An 18,715-nucleotide genomic window follows, 5' to 3' on the forward strand; every position below is an offset into this window, starting at 1 on the left:
GTATGTGTTTTATTCACTAAAGCGGAATGTAAATAATTTGACTAAAAACAAAGTTTTATAAATGACGGATGTGCATCAGTGATATCGAATTATTTTAATATTTGACCATAATGTTCTCTGTTATTAAATTTAAAGCGCAAAACAAATCTAAAACGAAAAAAAAAAAAATAATTTAATAATTCACACTTTTAATTGGAGTAATAATAAAATAACAAAAATACTCACAATAGAAATATAAATGCAATGAAATATAGTATTGCGCTGAATATATTGAACAAACCGGGAAATGATGTTAAAGATGCTTTATAAATGATTGTGTATAATGGAGCTGCCAAAAATGGAGCAATTGACTGTAAAATATTTTTGATTGAGAAGATTTTACCTGAAATTACAACAAATATTGTTAAAAATACATTTTTTACTGGATAGATTAATTATTTTGAGAATATGTACCTAAATCTGTGGCTGGTACAATATTTGAAACAATTGTGCGACACATTGGACCACCAACGGCTTTCAAAGCTCCGGCAGCAATGCCGACATATAAATGCCATGGTTCCGTTGCTACACCTTGTATAACGCTACGAATAATCTCACTTAAAAAGGCAATTAATGCCAAAGTGACCACTGATAAATGAAATACCTACAATAAATAAATAAATAAATAATTATAATAAACTGTACATTTAAACAAGTATGTGAGTAAATGTAATTTTAGACCTTTCGCATTATTAAAAATCCAATTAATGCGCCAAATACAGATGTAACATGACTTATAGTTTCATAGAATGTAAATTCTCTTATAGTCCATTGAAATTTTTCACGTACAAATAAGTAAAATACTGTCATTGCTCCATCCAAGACAAAAATTGCTAAAAACATTGTGCCGGTAACTAATAAAATTATGCTACGGTCATAGTAAGGTCGTGTCTTAAAGCAAGTAATCCACATATCCTTGACATGTCTGTAGCTAAACAAACCAGGGGTTTTCGGTTCCACAGTCGCCTCTTCGCCATCATTGTTCTTCTTCTCTAAAGAACTATTTTTCTCTACTTTTGGTACTTCTTCGCCATCTCTTCGAAGATCAACATCACGGAAATTATCATTATCAATATTTTTCTTTTCGTGTTCATTATAATTTTGCTTTAATTCCAATGGATTTGTCAATATTGTACATTTCATCGGAAGTTCATTGCAACACGTCTTCACTATATTCGATTCAGTTTCTTTGGACTTGAATTTTAAGCTTTCCGGAACACATAATGCTATGTAAGCAGTCGCTAAACACATTAATATGCCAGATAAGGAAAACGTGAAGGTGGCACTTGTGGCAGCATACACAAAACTAGAGAGTAATGAACCCACCATAAGACCAACTGATAAAAACGCTTCTAAAGAAATCATTCTGAAAATAGTAAATTTAATTAAAAACACATTCATAATATGAAATTCAAAGCTTCGAAAGAATTAATTCGCAAAATTCTTTTCTTTTAAAGAATTATAAATTTTTCAACAGCATTCACAAGATTTTATTCTGAGAATTACCTAATTTTTAAATATTAATGATTAAATTCTGTCCGAATAATTAAATTTTGTTTAAATTTAACCTGCTACAAATTAAATTAAAATACTTTTAATAGTATCCATAAAATTTTAAATTTAAAACATATTGTATTTTTATTAAAAATTAATTCATTTAGTTCAATTTTAATTTTTTTAAATTGCATTGAATGAATTAAAAAAATCTAAGAAAATTCTGAGTTTTAATTAAAAAATAAATTTCTGAATTATTTACAAGCTAATATTTTAATAGTACAGAATAGTACAGTACATTCAAATATTTTAAGCTGAATTGAAACTTAAGGCGATTTAATTTCAAACATAATTAATTTTTTCTAAACTTTGTAATTAATTTACTTACCTGTACGGCCTCGTTTTAGTATCTGTCACGTCGGATATAAAACAAAACGCTGCTACTGAAAACACACAATTACCGCCAAGTATGGAGTGGGGAATTACGGCCAATATATAATACCAAGGATTAACAGGATAATATCGCGATAGTTCGCAAATTATTGCCGCGATGACATAAGTACAAGAAAAGCCTTAAACCAAAAAAGTACCCAATTTTTAAGTGCAATAATAACTTGATTTAACGATTTTTTAAACTATAAGGATTGAAAATTTACGAATTATGTACCTACCTATCATTGATACCAACAAAAGTGGCTTACGGCCATAATGGTCCGACCAAGATCCAATAAATACACCACAGACCGCTGGAACTATACTTTCCAAAAGAGTTCGTATCATAAATAAATTTGCTACATATGGTTGAATTTCAGTTTCGATTTCCTAGAACCAACAATTTACATTTTAATTCTCAATAAAGAAAATAATAAAAAGTAAAAGTTTACCTGCAAGTAGCCGGTAACATTTTTTGTTCCTAATTGTAGGCAATCGCTTTCGTTGTAACGAAAAATTGTGGTGCATGCTTGATATATAACTTCATTTCTCATTATAGTTCCTTGTTAAATTGAAAAAAGACATTTTAAAAATATTAGTTGCCAAGTTAACAGAGAGAGAGGGCAGCGGGTATTTGCGACGTCGTAGTTCTAGTGTTTATACCTGATAAACTGTGTGAAAATACCAAAATAAAAACAATGGGCTCGATGTAAAACATATGAAAAAATTTCCCCCACTGATATTGTTTTATTTGTCTCCATACTGATCTTGCTGATGATTCTACCATTTTTAACGACACTTAACAAACTGTTATATTCGAAATTTAGACAAAAATTTTATGTAAACTAACTATTGTTATTATATTTTTCGTTTAATTTTAAGTTTTCGCATCAAAGTTTGTGTTCAAACTGAAGTTTACACTATAATCAATTCTGTCGTAAACTTCTCTCCAATGAAGCTTTTGTTTAAATCAGTTTTATATCAATTATTATAAATGATCGCATGTAGTTTTTTATAAATTTTATTTTGTTTTTGGTTTGTTATACAATGTTATTTACATTCATACGTTTTTATTTATTTTGTTATTTTAATATGTATGTGTTATGTTACGGAATATAGAAAATTTTTTAACTTTTATTTATTTATGCGATATATATGCATATAAGACATGTTTCTATGTTAAAATTGAGAAGTCATCTCCCAGACACAGTCTAAATTCAACTGAAAAGATATTTTGTTAACTGAAATAACCATTTCTGTTACTTCTTCTATCTTACCATATTAATGATATGGGCAGACAAGGCAAACATTTACTGAAAAAAGTGAGATCAGTACTTTTTGAAAGCATTTGTTTAAAATAGTTTTTTTTTACAAGTAAAATAAAAGCAATAAATATAATTGATTTTATTCTAAATAATTCGCACTTTTATAAATATGTAAATCAAAATACATTTTTGTTAGTGGTTACGTGTTTTTAATCATATATTTGCCAAGTTTGACTCCACTTTAAAAAGTATTTATATCTTTTGGCTGTTATTTTGAGGGAAATCACACTTGCTTATTGATGATGACAAAATAAAAAATAACATTTTTAAACTGGTTTTAATTTGCATTAAATAATAAAAGAAATAAATAGGGTATGTTCTACAATATTTATAGTAAATTATTTTTATTATTTAATTTTGCTTTTGTATTACAAAGACAATTTATTTGTTTTAATCAATTTCTTAAAACATTAAACATAAGTCGTACTTTTTTAAAGAAATTATCTTTATACAACAGTAATTTAAATTTCAAATTTACAAAATAAACCCACAATGTTATTGAGAAGCGTCATTTTCGAAAATTTTAAGTCGAAGCTTAATAGTTTGCAGGTTGTTTGTATTCTTAATTTTAGCACAATATTGCTAAAAATGTAAATCACGTTTTCGGTGTACAATATTAATTAGAAAATATAAAAAAGAAATTTTAATGCCGAATTTGCAAAGTCATTGCCAGCAGCTACATCCATATGCATGTACATATTTCTGCGTCATTATAGATATACAAATGTACGTTCAGTATTTATTTTGACTTATATTACAAGTATAGTATGTATTAACAAGATTTAGAGAATTTCAAGTACATACATATGTATATAGATATTTGGATTGTATCTTTCTACATCAATTAATTTAAATAAATCGTTAATATTTTTATGCACTTTGATTCAAATATTGCATTGTAACTTTATTATGTTATAAACAAATATGTATGTATGTATGTATGTATGTATGTATGTATGTATGTATGTATGTATGTATGTATGTATGTACATATGTACTTACATATATGTAAGTACATATTCATATTAAACATTTAATATTTAAAAAAAAATTAAATTAATTTAAATTAGCACTATAATAAATAGAGTATTTCTGTTTTTTACGAAAAACCACCCTAAAATAAAAAAATGGAAATTAAATTTTATAAAATATGATTCAAATTAGATAACTTACAAAATTAAACCAATCGCCAAAAGATACAAATTTGCACTTAAAATATTAAAGAAACCCGGAAAACTTTTAAGAGTGAACCCGTAAACGATTGTATATAACGGTGATGCAATAAATGGGACGAAGGCGTTCAAAGCACTAATGAAGGAAAATATCTTGCCTGCAAATTTAAAACAATTTTTAAAATAAAATATCTTTTTTTGCTCAACAGATCAATACTAACCCAATTCATTTGACGGTAGTATTTTAGTCAAAACTGTACGAAGCATTGGATTGACAATGGATTTTAAAGCACCTAATACGATGGACAAATATAATTGCCAATTTATAGCTGCGAAACCTTTCATCAAGCAATTACAAACGTTCGATAACAATCCCACTATCGCAAGATTTAATAGTGGAATTTGAATAACCTAAATAAAGAAAAATAATTAAATATCAAATCAAGGAAAAAGATAGACACCACGTAACTAATATAGCAACAATCTGGTGCTGATAAGCATCATCTAACAGAAAAATGGTTAGTTACGTGTAGTCAACGTTTTACCAATCGATATTATGATATTACTTACTTTTCTTAGCAACCATATTCCAAAAATATTTCCTAAAACAGGTACTAAAATACTAAGAGTTTCGTATGTGGTATATTCTTTAATGGTCCACTGAAACTTCTCACGTATAAAGAGATAAAAAACTGTTACTGATCCATCTTTAATGAAATAGAAATATTAGTTTTTAAATATAATATAGAGTTTAGTGATCACTGACTCTCTTACCTACTACAAATGCACAAATTACTAAAGTAGATACAATCAATAAAATTACAGCACGGGTTTCATATTCTCTGAATTTAAAACAAGTCTTATACATGTCCTTTAGATTTTTAATATCAAATAAATTTTTAAATCTCTGCTCCTCTTCCAAGGGATTTTCTTCGTTATTATTTGCAATATTTTCTGTCGATTGGACTTGTAGACTTTCTGGTATTATAAATATTATAAACAACGTTGCAAACAATAAACACAAAGCGGATATTGAAAATACTAATGTAGATGAAGTGTAATCCCGATATATGTAACCAGATGTAAAGGATCCCGCCATTAGTCCAATATATATAACGGCTTCGTAGAATACCATTCTAGAGTCCAAACATTGACATATATTAATCGTTTTCATTACAAACTAGAAATGTGTTTTTTGGATTGTTTTATCCGATTATTAATTGGATTTTGAGAAAAATTTAATTTTTGGCATGACTTAGATATTTTTAGAACAATAATTTTTTCTTTGCAAAAAATACGAAATACTACATAATATGTATGTATGTACATTAGAGGTGCCCACAAAATAACAATTTTGCTTGCATGGGTCCCATCATGTTCATTAGTGTCTAAAACTAACTGGTGTACTATTTTAGCCCACTCGGATAACGGAAACTTGTGAAGGAAATCGATTGGAAATTCGAAAATTGAGTTAACAATAGGACTTTTTTAATTTCTTCAAATGTTATGCCATTTAAATTATATTTTCTTATAATTATTACCAATTATATGAAAAAGTAATATTGGTATCGCCAATTGCAATGATTTGTATTTCTCATTTATAATTAATTAAACTGTAATATACTAAAACGAAATTCATCTATAAATGTTCCAAATACATATATTACCGACAATTTGTAATAGACCTTATAATACATCCCTTAATATAATTATAATTCTCAATAAGTCTGTTCTATAAATACCTGTAAGGACGTTCTTCAGTTGTGGATACATCAGAAATATAACATAGAGTTGCAACAGAATATGTAACACTATCTCCTAATAAAGAGAGAGGCACCGAAGCCAATAAATAATACCAGGGGCTTACATCTCCATCATCGGAGATATGGCTTATAATAGAAGTAATAGCATAAAATAAAAAATAACCTAAAAATAGTAATATAAATAATTTCTATGCAATGTACTTATACACTATTACCAGAAAACGAAGCAATTAACAAAGGTTTACGACCAAAACGATCTGACCAAGCTCCTACATATGTCCCGCAAAAAGCTGGCACGATACTTTGAATCACAGAACTGGTCATGAAAAGTCGGGCAACATATGGCTGAACTTTTTCTTCTATATCCTTCAGCATTCAAAAACGGAAAAGAAAATAAAATTGCATTTGTATTTATAAAGTAAAACGTTTTACTTTTTGTTAAACAAATTTGTTAACAAACATACCATAATATAATGAGAAGCGTTTCTGGTCGATAATTTTTGGCAATCAGTTGTGTTAAAATCGAATACAACGGTACACGTTTGAAAAATTATTCTATTTTTCAAAACCGTAGCTAATACAACAGATAATTATTTATATATTTTATTTCATTTTGGTGAATGCAATTTGAATACATACCAGATAAATTGTAGGCAAAAACCAATATCAACACCATTAGTTCAACTAAATAAAAACGTATTATTTGCCATCTCCATCGGAATTCTGTATCAGACGACATATCTATTCCAGTTAGCAAACCTTCACTGGCTGTGGTCGATACAGAATCCGTGTTTCTTCTTTTGAATTTAGCCAGTAATGTACTTTCTTCATTTGGATTTTCATTGTCCAACGTGCTAAGCATCGTGAATCAGTGTCAGTCACTCAATACTATTTTATTCACTCTGACTTTGTTATAAATATTAATTTATAAATAACCCTCAGTATGCATATTCTTTTTTATCATTATTTGTGCTCAAAGAATTTTATTCTTATTAGTTGGAATTAAATGAATCATTGAGGGGATCTTTTTTATTTCCTTTTAATATACTTATGTACATATCGTTCATAAATGCAACAAAAAATACTCAAACTCTTAGCAGTCACTATTATTCACAATAAAAATAATATTAAACTAAATTTTTAAACTTTTGATGATATTGTTTAAAAAATACTAAGATTTAAAAATAATTAAATTGGTCCAGCTAACGAACGATCATCATAAAATTAAGTAAGGTCAATTTAAAGAGGGTTAACAAAAACACAATTTTATTTTCCAAAGTAAGCCGGTCTAATGTACATACAGTTATATTATGTATGTATATGTGTATCTTGCGGTTTATTCCAGCAAACATTTTCATCTACGAAAGGAGCTAGTATCGTCTTACGCATATTCCGAATACATACCTATGTATATGTAAAAGTAGTGAAGGTATTTACCAAAGAATAAACGTATTTACTTTTTTTTTTATTAATGTGTCATAATTTATTTAATATTTTTCTTAAACTTCAAAAGTACAACGTTTAATAACATGTGTATATTATTGTGTTTTATATATATTTATATTCTCCTGATATCGTATTAAATAGTAGTAGGTTGTTGTATGTATGTAGGTTAGGTTTGATAGATGATTTCCTACAACTTAATTTAAACAACATTATTGGATAACTTTAAACACACTTAATTTTTTTCAGATCTAAAAATAGGAAGGATTGAGATTTAGTCAAAATCCTTTACAAAGAATTGTAGCAGCTTGAAAATTTTAAGAATCATTTAATTTATTTCATAAACTTTGAGTGTTAGAGAATAGATCTAAATAGTGTCTACGAAACTAAATAAATAAAAAGATAATGGAAAATGATGGTGAAAATGTTTATATTGAATACACTGGGGTCATTTTAACTTAAAAAGAGACCTGAGCTTTAATAAAAACACTTGCAATGTATTTTTTATGGTGAAATTATTAACATAATCATAAATAAAAAGTGAACAAAAAATATAAAATATTTTGAAAATGAAATGATGGCGAAGTAAAATGAAAACCTATAAATTAAAAAAAGCCTTTACTAACAAAAGATAGCTTTTAATATCAAGCTCTGATTTTGTGCAATACATATTCAATTTAGTTTAGAGCAATTTAACTTTAGACTGGCTTGCTGGATGGCTAGCTAAAAATCATCTTATAAATGAAAATGACTCTGCTGTTGAAAATGTATGGTTTTACACTTAAGCCACAGCATCGGTGGAGCATTCTTCTTCAACGGTAATGTACAAACCTTCCTCCTCATAGGCAGAATCATGCTTAGCCAATATTCTTAACAAAGGGCGTAATTTTAACCACCACTGGCTTTTAGGAATACGGTGCCTAAAAAAATTACAATCATTTATAGATCATAAATGAGATTATACATATTTCGTAGTAATTTGAACATACTCGAAATTGGTTTCAGAAATCAAATCAGCCAAGGGGGTGAATCTGTATTGACGTCTTACTATACCCAACAGAACAGCAGATTCCTTGTCAGTACATTTAATGCTACCGTCAGGTTGCTTGTTATTTTTGAATTGTTCGGAAAACCATTCTACACATTTAGCTGCCATTTTCGTACCCATATTACGATCGAATGGTGTTGGAGAACCGCCCTGTTGCATGTGGCCTTAAATGCAAAATGTATTCAAATTAAATTAAAAAATTTCATAAAATTTGTTCAATCATGTCTTACCCAAAATATTCATACGGCAAGAGAATAAGCCTTTGCCTTCTTCCGAATACAAACGATAAATGAAATCGGTGTTATAATTGTCGGAAGCTTTTTCATTGCGTAAAATCAAACCACGCTGTACACCTTCAGCCATTTTCGAAGCCATGTGATAAACATCCTGTTGCAAATCTTTAATTGAAAACTTCTCCTCGAAGATGTAAGCAGCATCTGCTCCACCAGCTAAACCAGCTAGTGTAGCTAAGTATCCACAATAGCCACCCATAGTTTCAATGACGAAAACACGTCTCTTAGTACCTTGAGCCGATTGACGGATGCGATCACAAATCTCAGTAATCTCATTAAGGCCAGTATCGGCACCCAACGAAAATTCAGTACCAGGAACATTGTTGGAAATAGTAGAGGGTATAACAGCCAGTGGTATACAAAATTCGGGATAATTAGAACGTTGATCTGCAATTTGACCACACGCGTGGTAAGCTTCAAAACCACCGATAATCAAAAGACCCTGAATCTTAAATTCCCTGAGACGTGATGCAATTTCATTAAATTTACACTCGGGCAAAGTACGTTTCGTTCCCAAGAAAGCACCACCTTGGCCAACCCAACCCGTAACGTCGGACCAGCCCATTTCCTTAATATTGCCAGCAATAAGACCTTCAATGCCATCATGAATGCCGTAAACGACATCACCACGATAAATGCAATTACGCACAAAACTGCGTACAGCAGCATTCATACCGCAAGCTGGTGCACCAATATGCATAACAGCCAAACGATAGCCCTAGGTTTAAATAGCGAAAAAATAAACACAATTTCCTGTTAGAAAATTATATTCCAAACTCACCTGTCCTTCATGTTTAGGTGGCTTCAAGCGAGTCAACATCTTATAGGTTTCCAAGTTACGTTCAAATGAACGGCCACGCAATTTAACAGCCAATTCCCAATTTTTCTCGGCCATAGCCTTAGCAACAGCTTGAGTGCGTTCAACACACTCCATCAATGGGACCCGAACGGCTTGGTTGCCATCTAGAGAGACAACAACGGGCACAGTTTCATTCGTAGCTTCCATCAAAGCCAATGTAGCTTCAGCTCCCATACGACAACCCAAAACACGATCAAAAGCACTGGGGTTACCACCGCGTTGAACATGACCCAAAACAGTAATACGAGTGTCTTGTTGTAGCTTATCTACAACTACCTTTTTAATATCTTCAGCGGAAATAGCTTTGCCATCGCGATCAATAGCACCTTCTGCTACAATAATTATGTTTAAACGTTGACCAGCACTACGTTCCTATACAACGAGGCCGACAAAAGAATATCAATTAATATTTTCCCAAAGTGGAAATTTCGATTACATAAAATTAAAAAGGTACATATATACTATGAAATAAATACATATATGTAAATACAATGCAATTTATAGTTCTTTTTGTTTAAATTTTTAGCAAAAAGCAGAAACCCATTGTTAATACAAAAGGTTATTGGTTTATTGCATGTGAGTATTTTGCATTGATATTTTTTTTTTTATAAATTATGAATGAATGTATAATGCAAACACTACTTTATGATAACTTAATAATTATGCAGTATGATTTGATATTAATGTGATGTACTATTACATTAGTTATTATGCAAGTATCGTGTAAACTAACTACTCTTACATTCTATAGTTACAAACTGTGACATTATGAGACCAACACCATAAATGTATGAAAAAGCATAAGATGATTTAAAAAAAGCATATATGGACGATATCATTTCCTAAAAACTAATTTGCTATTTATTTATAAAAATAAAATAACAATTCATCTTAGATAACCGATTTAATACTACATTTTCATTGTGTATCGAATTTAGAATTCCCAAATTAGTATTTAAATATAAACAAAAATCACTGTTAAAATGAAATACATAAGTATGTACGCAGGTTTTAAATAATATGAGTTTACTTAACAATTTACTTAACAGTAAAACATAAAATGTATACCATGAGAAATATGCACTTTAAGCTGTTTCGTACATATTATGTAAATATATACTTATAAAGCCCTATTTACGATATATTTTCCGAAAATATAAATAAGAATTTATAAAAATATGTATTTCCATAAATAACAATAAATTTCAGAAAAATAAAAATCAAATGAAAGGGAACAAACCTAACCTGTAACAACTTTTCACATAAAATATCGCTCCAATCCTTTGGAGCCGGATCTTCGGGTATAAATATAGCGTCAGATCCGGAGGACATACCGGCTTGGAGGGCTAAATAACTAAAAATTTTAAAATCAAAATAATTATGACGATTGATATGAATGCAATGAATGTAATGTATTTATGTATATTTAAATAAAAATATGCAAAATACTTGTACAGCGATTGAGACGATTTCAATGAAGCATGTATGTATGTTTATTCGTTGGAGATGATTCGCAATGCAAATTAAAAACATATTTCTCTAAAATATGTACATCAGATGGTGCAAAGTAAAAAACTTATATATTAAATGAGGTGAGTGATCAGGATTCACATTCAAGTTATGCACAATAAATTTTTAAAAGCAAATTGTTTTTGCTTTTCAGCTCAGCAAGTGATAAATCTCTAATTAAAGTCAACAACAGCCAAAATAAACAAGTGAACAAAATTATATAGATTTTTGAATTTTGTTAAATCAAAAAAATAAAAAAATAAATTTAATTCTATAAAAAAGCAACATAAAATATAATCATTGAAATTTTGGCAAACGTGAAACAACTTCTAAATTTTGTTTTTTCTTGCCTGGCTTAATTGTTGGCAAAGCCTTTCAGGCCAATCGGACTTTGGAGGAGCTTCAGGAATAAAAATGTAATCAGCTTCACATGACAAACCAGCTACTAGAGCCAAATAGCTGTAAAAGAAAAACAATGATAGACACAAAATGGATGATAGAGGACACGCAACAACGAACAACGGATATTAGCCATCTCTGGTGGTTTGGGGGAAATTACACTCCATAAACATACGTACATAATAATAATTGTTTCTTTTTACCAATTATTTAGATTGTATGACCGATATGTGAGGAAATTAGATGTTTATGTGCAAACATCGGATGTATTCAAAATTTTAAGGGCCTAGCTTAATGTCTGTTAGTATTAAAGTTGTACATAAGCTTTAATTTAAAAGGATTTCATTAAACCATTGTCACCAATATATCTCAGCCAATTCATCATTTGTTTTGTTTTTGAATCCTTAACTAAATTAACCAAAGCCATATAGAAATTTAAAGAAATAAGTGTGTCTAACTAAAATAAATAAATCAAGCAATATCTGTCTAAATATATTGAAAACTATCTTATTTTATATTCATTGAGTATATATGCTTTAAATGATGATTATTATGGTGAGATTGAAAGATTTTTTTACAGAAATAATAATACTCCTATTAATATGTGTATTAGTCTTGCCTGTATTAATTTATCGCAAAGTTTTTCTGGCCAATCGTGTGGTGGTGGCGATTCAGGACAAAAAACATAGTCAGCCTCTGATATAATGCCAGTAACTACGGGTAAATAACTTATGCAAAGGAATTAATAACTTAATATATATAAGAAATTGAGTGTAGATTAAATTATTCTACAAAAACTATTAGCCAATTGAACGTTTGCTTAATTTGGATTTGATTTCGAATTCGAGATTAGTATAGAATTTGTACCTGAATTGTACTAAAATTTAATATAAATATGTATTATATTTGCAATTTACGAACGGATGCCACCATAAGCTGTAATTATAAAATGTTTTCTAGACATCCTATCGTAAACTTTAATAAAGTTATTTGTGTCTTTGTCTTTTCGAAAAACTTACCCACAATGTCTTCCCATAACTTCCATAATAAATGTACGTTGATGAGAATATGCAGTACTAACGATAGCATCAATAGCTTCAATAATTCGATGTAAAGCTGAGTCAGTACCAATTGTCATGTCAGTTCCACAGAAATCGTTGTCGATTGATCCAACCTTAGAAGAAAAATAATAGTATTATAACGTTATTGCAATTAGCAAAAAATAATATGCGAGAAATTTGTTGGCTTTTTACATGAAAGAATAATTTTAAAGTTTTATTAAAAAACCTATTTAATTTCTTGTTTAAAAAAATATAGTATTTATGAAAAATTGCAATAAGTGGAAAATCCTGTTAACAATTTATTTACAAACAAATTTGTTATTAATATATTAATATGTACTTACCATTCCTACAATATGCAAAACATCATATTTTTTTCTTTGCTCATCAGTTATTTTTCCCTCCTTCAATAATTCATCTAACAATGATGACCACTCTTGACGGAATAAATTTGCACCAGTCAATGAACCATCACCACCAATTACAACCAAGTTAGAAATGCCTTTTTGAATAAGATTGTGGGCTGCCTTTAGGCGACCAGCACGTTGGCGAAAATCAGTACATCTTGCTGAACCAATTACAGTACCACCACGATGAATAATGGACGATACCGAAGCCCAATTAGCTTCGACTATGTTATCGCCGCCATCTACCATTCCTTGGTAGCCTTCACGAATGAAGTAGGCCTGAAAAGGAATTTAAAAATTATTAAAAATGTATTTTGCGTAATATTTAGAATTTTTTCTCATTAACATTATTGTGCAATGGAATTAAAGCTACATATTTTGGTATCTGTGGATTATTTTTATATTTAGCCTAAATATAAAAAATAATAATAAATAAATAAATAAAAATAAATTAAAAAATGTCCGCAGTAGATTTTTGTATCAAAATGCTCTGACAAAACTGCTATCTCAATCACATAGTATTGGTGTATATACCCGCATTTATTGATGAATTTTTAATATCAATGTCAAATTCATTAACAAATAAAATATAATAATTAAGAAAAATTTCATCACAATATTCTTGCGTAGAATTTGCAGAAGATTTAATGTGTTATAAGCGAAACATTTTTATGATTACAAGCACCATAAGCCAATATATAAATTTATTTTAATCACCAAAAGTAATATTTAAATTACGTGGCACCCACCTAAATGGAGTGTTTTTAATATATTTGGATTAGTTTTCGACCAGTCCTAGATTTTTGAGTAGTAATCTATACATGCGTGTGCGGAGTAGTCTCAATTTTTGCAAGTTATATTGAACTATAAATCCTTAAAGGGCGGGTAGGTTTTGAAGGAATATAGCAAGGAGACATGAAATATGTTAATATGAACAAGAAGCAAGTTTACGATATTTTAACAGAAAACTCGGACACAAGTTTTACAAAAATGGAGCTACATAACTTTAACTTTTGTTGAATTTAATCTAATAATAATTTTATTATTTTGTGTATTTTATTATAATGTTAGATATACATACATATTAATATTAATTAAATATTATTTAGTGATAAAATTTAAGAACTAAATTTTAAATGCATACGAATTCCCTACATAATAAAAATTCAAGTACCTATTCTTATTTTATCTGTAATTTCTGTATAATATTACTGAAAAAATTTTGAGGTAAGTAATTTTTATAATAAATAATACCCTACACCAGTTATAAAAATAAAATGTGATTTAGTTTTCATTTTCACATTTAAGTGGAATTGTATTTTGCTACAGATATACTGAATAAAATTGTGGACATTAAAGTCACATTTTGAAGGGGACTTTGCAAAAGAGGCCCTATAATTATAAAATTCATTAGGTTCATCAAGGCTAGTATAGAACTTGGTTTTGCAGTGAGAGCATTTTATGAACTTAAGAACTCAGAAAATGATTCTAATCCGATTGGTATACTTTAAGGTGGGTATAAGACTAATATTATTGTGCGTTACAAACATTAGCACAAACCCAATACACCCTTCCTACTAATGTGGTGTAGGCTATAAAAATGCAAAATGTTCCCTTAGAATAAAAACCCCTGTTTAAAGTTAAGGAATATAAAAGAATTAATATACTTGAGAAATTGAGAATGAGAAACTGTGTGTATGTATGTATGTATTTAGGTATGTACACATTTATGTATACAATGTACATATCACAGACGCAATGTAAATTGATATTTTCAAGAAAATTTTTTGTATGTATGTAGATTAATATTTAGGTATATATTTATTAATTTACAAAATAAACCTATTGGATTCGAGTAATAAATAAACGAATTGAAATTGCTATGACATTTGTCAGCAGACAATGCAGTAGTGTGCAATAAACAAATGAAATGAAATTAAAAAATGGAAAAAGTAGAAATGATAGAAATAAAATAATACAAAACTAAAGTTACAACAAAAAGAAATTGATAATAATTTCATTTGTTTGGCACCCGTTTGTTTTACTAAATAATCAAAAGAATAAAATCCAAAAATAGATGTCGAATGTCAAATAAGAAAACAAATTGGGAGGTTCTTATCATCTCTTAATTAAATTTGTGAAGAAAAAATAGTCGCACGACCATGAGTAATAAAAATAATTCAAAGGTTAATGTCTCTTTAAATTAGAAATAATGTATAAACATTAACTACTTACCTTGCAACCCAAATAAATTGCCATCCTGACGCAAGCTCTTACGGCAGCATTCATACCTTGGGAGTCACCACCACTGGTGAAGACGGCCAAGCCCTTTCCCTTATGGGAACCACGTTCGATAAAGCGTTGTTTAACTTTGGTAGTCGTCATCTTTTACGCCTTTGTAATTTCTTTTAAAATTCCAAGAATAAGTTAAATTGAATATTTTTTAACTTTTCAAATCAGAAAAACGGTTTTTATTTCTTTTCAACACACACGCACTTTATTTCTGTATACCGAAAAAAGACCGTTGAAATGTCTATGATGAATTTCGACACTTTTGCTTTTATTTCAACAAATTTTGTTGTTGACTTGCACTTTTGTATCAATCGTTTACACTGGAATAGTGATTGATTTGTTTGAGAAATTTATGAAGTAATTTTAGTTAAAAACTTTATTATTAACTGGCTTCCCAATTGTGTTAGACGAACGAAGAGTAGAATAGCGTATGTGTGTATGAGTGCGTTCCGCCAAGGTGACACTAGAGTTTGGCGTTTCAAGGTGACCTTTATCGATTCTGTTGTGAATCTTTTAGTATACAGTAAAAGTGACGCAAAAGACTGTCAAAACAGTAGTATTTACAAAAAAAAAGATAATAATATTCAAATTACATACACAAAATAGCAATAATTCCAAAAAGCCGTTTACTTTATACGATTAAATTATTAAATTATGATAAAATTTTAAGATTTTTAGAAAACCTTACAAATATCTAATTTGTAAAATCTCCCACCTATTACGGTATAGTCTTGTAATTCTGTTTTGTCTGACAGCTTTCTTTATTCTGCACAAACAGCTGACTTTTGTTTTGACATTTGTTTGCTTTCTCCTTCATTTCATTGTTGTTATAATTCAAATATTCGTATTTTTTTATTAAACAGATTGTTCCAAAAATAATACATATTAAATAATTTCGTAAATAATAAAAACAAATTTTTATCAATATTTTTGAGACATTAAGTCTTAATAAACATTTCAACAATAAGCATTTTAGAATAACCACTAAAAATGATATTAAAAATACACTAATACCCTGTTTTACAAAATAAAATTTGTAATTAATTTCAATATTTAACTTCAATCATGAAAAGTTAAAAAATATTTTTTAGGAAAAATCGAGCTTTATAGCTCCGCCAACAAAATTTAAAAAGTCGAAATCCTGAAACCAAAATATACATTATTAAAGGATTTATTGCTATTGAGATATCGTGTCATCAAATTTGAAAACCCCCGTTTTTTGTCAATATTAGAGAATTTCTTTATTTAATCTATATATATAGAATCTACTTAACATCTGAAAATCCAATCTGTAGACTTTCAAATAAATGATTATCCATTGTTATATGTATCTTCTTCCTTTTTCGAGATATCTTAACCTAACGTTTGAAACAAATATAAATTAATTTTATTACTGAGCAAAAAGTTCAATTTAATAATAAATTTAGATTTTATTTTAAAATGTATTTTGAACACAATGATTATTTCATAAAAACAAATGAAAATTAAAATTTTTTTATGGACAGATCCTAAACCACCTTGTTTTTATTTTTGTGGGTTGATCTTTTAAATCAATATCTTCATTTAAATCTACCTAGAGGAGAAATTCCTTGTGCCGGGCCGAATACAAATCATACAAACTGGTTTAGAGATCTTGGTTTGTTCCACAAAAAGTTTCAACATTGTTCTCTTAAAAAGTAAAAAACTTGTTTATTAATCAATTATTCTTTAATTAACATATTTAATGACGTCGATCCCTACGATCGCGGTCATATCGACTGCGTTCACCACGGTAATCATCACGACGATCATACCGATCATCCATATAGTCGTCTCTACGACGAATGTCACCACGGTCCCTGTCGCGATCACGTTCCCTTTCCCTGTCTCGTTCACGTTCATCATAACGATGATCGTTGCGACTCCTATCATAATCCCGACGATCCCTTTCTCGCTCACGTTGATAGCGCTCAAGATCTTCGTTGTAGTCTCGGGTCCGACTACTATGACTTGGTCCCGCACCATTACTGCCATCGCGACGATTAGGCGATGCTGATCTTGATTTTGAACGTTCTTTTCTAGATTTTTTCTGTGATTTTCCTTTTGATTCACTTTCTTCTTCAACATTCTCTTCGTCGCTTGCTAAATCTTCATCCAGATCTTCGTCTAGCACAGACACTTTTGGTTCCAATTCATTATTTTCTTCCAAAACGGATCGTTTCTGTATTCGCGGCAAAATAATGTCGCATACTCGATCACTTCTCAACAGCTCATCAATAAATTCGTCCATGTAAACAATTTCATATTGACCCACTCTATTTTGCCTTCGCAGTTTACGATTGTCTATATACAAAGGTTCCAAGTACTTGTAACAATCCAATGCACTGCCAGTTAAACGCAAGTAAAAAGCACCCAGAGCTCGAACGTACTTAAATTCCTCATTTTTGATAAACTCTACCACAATATCTTTCTCAGGTTGTATTTGCAACATTTTTAATGTTAGACATAGAAACTGTGTTGGTTTAATGTTGCCTCCATAAACGCCACCAATATAACGCAATTCCATGGCTTTGTCCACCAATAGTTCTGCAGTTAAAGCAAAACATTGTTCCTTCCAATATTTCGAATCGTAAATGCGAGATCGAATAATTTTTTCAATAAGATACTGCGGATTTGTGCCATGTATGTTTTTGGCTTCCTTAACAGTACGATTAGCCATTTTAATATATTTTTTAAAACATTTACAACTGAAAAAAGTATTTTCTAAAAATCACGATTTCCTGCAGCCAAAATGTAAACAACGCTTTTTTTCTTTTATGTTTTTGACGTATAACCATCGAGATAAATTGTAATAGAATATTTACGCAGAGTTGCGTGTTTAAGGGCTCTTTAGACTATAAGACTTATGAAAAATCAAATGAAATTCCATCCGTATTTTACACTTTTGGTATAAGACAATAACAAAGTAGAATGGAAACAGCTGTTTCCTTTTTTTGTATGTGTTTACATAAAAATACATCCCTGCTTGTAAAATGTAAAATTTTCCATCCGTATTTTCTCTCAATGTGTGATGGTTTCATTGCATAAAGCGTTTAGACTATCCCATCCGTTGTCTTCTACACAATATTTTGACACCTCATATTACTTGTGGTATAATGTAAAAGTATCTTTAGTGTTTCAATCAAAATTATTAAATTTTT

General features: G+C 29.4%; 3 protein-coding genes across 5 annotated transcripts; all 3 read right to left on the reverse strand.

Moving 5' to 3' along the window:
* Nucleotides 1-7,126, reverse strand: LOC119599590. The gene is made up of 17 exons (XM_037949406.1): nucleotides 6,865-7,126; nucleotides 6,690-6,799; nucleotides 6,441-6,591; nucleotides 6,205-6,388; nucleotides 5,237-5,598; nucleotides 5,033-5,169; nucleotides 4,684-4,873; nucleotides 4,464-4,620; nucleotides 4,364-4,404; nucleotides 2,629-2,763; nucleotides 2,418-2,527; nucleotides 2,205-2,355; nucleotides 1,922-2,105; nucleotides 721-1,405; nucleotides 454-643; nucleotides 226-382; nucleotides 1-147 (listed from the first exon to the last, which is right to left on the reverse strand). The coding sequence occupies exons 1-17, from the start codon at nucleotides 7,085-7,087 to the stop codon at nucleotides 90-92; spliced, it is 3,225 nt and encodes a 1,074-aa protein (XP_037805334.1). The 5' UTR covers nucleotides 7,088-7,126; the 3' UTR covers nucleotides 1-89.
* Nucleotides 7,127-7,682: 556 nt separating this feature from the next.
* Nucleotides 7,683-16,299, reverse strand: LOC119599635 (ATP-dependent 6-phosphofructokinase). Of its 3 annotated transcripts, none has more exons than XM_037949496.1 (8): nucleotides 15,480-16,299; nucleotides 13,182-13,523; nucleotides 12,796-12,950; nucleotides 11,728-11,836; nucleotides 9,791-10,240; nucleotides 8,947-9,727; nucleotides 8,658-8,880; nucleotides 7,683-8,588 (listed from the first exon to the last, which is right to left on the reverse strand). In XM_037949496.1, the coding sequence occupies exons 1-8, from the start codon at nucleotides 15,627-15,629 to the stop codon at nucleotides 8,450-8,452; spliced, it is 2,349 nt and encodes a 782-aa protein (XP_037805424.1). In that variant the 5' UTR covers nucleotides 15,630-16,299; the 3' UTR covers nucleotides 7,683-8,449. The 3 variants fall into 3 exon arrangements, with proteins under 3 accessions (XP_037805424.1, XP_037805426.1, XP_037805425.1); XM_037949498.1 differs by lacking the exon at nucleotides 11,728-11,836 and adding an exon at nucleotides 11,114-11,222 and having other exon boundaries at nucleotides 7,984-8,588; nucleotides 15,480-16,135; XM_037949497.1 differs by lacking the exon at nucleotides 11,728-11,836 and adding an exon at nucleotides 12,396-12,504 and having other exon boundaries at nucleotides 7,984-8,588; nucleotides 15,480-16,065.
* A 652-nt stretch (nucleotides 16,300-16,951) lies between these two features.
* LOC119599600 (pre-mRNA-splicing factor 38) lies at nucleotides 16,952-18,414 on the reverse strand. The gene has a single exon (XM_037949425.1). The coding sequence runs from the start codon at nucleotides 18,232-18,234 to the stop codon at nucleotides 17,257-17,259; it is 978 nt and encodes a 325-aa protein (XP_037805353.1). The 5' UTR covers nucleotides 18,235-18,414; the 3' UTR covers nucleotides 16,952-17,256.
* Between the last annotated feature and the right edge of the window lie 301 nt (nucleotides 18,415-18,715).

Source organism: Lucilia sericata, unplaced genomic scaffold (assembly GCF_015586225.1).
Source record: "Lucilia sericata isolate MDLA Ls3-8-SP2 unplaced genomic scaffold, ASM1558622v1 Contig000083F_arrow, whole genome shotgun sequence".
Lineage (NCBI taxonomy): Eukaryota > Metazoa > Arthropoda > Insecta > Diptera > Calliphoridae > Lucilia > Lucilia sericata.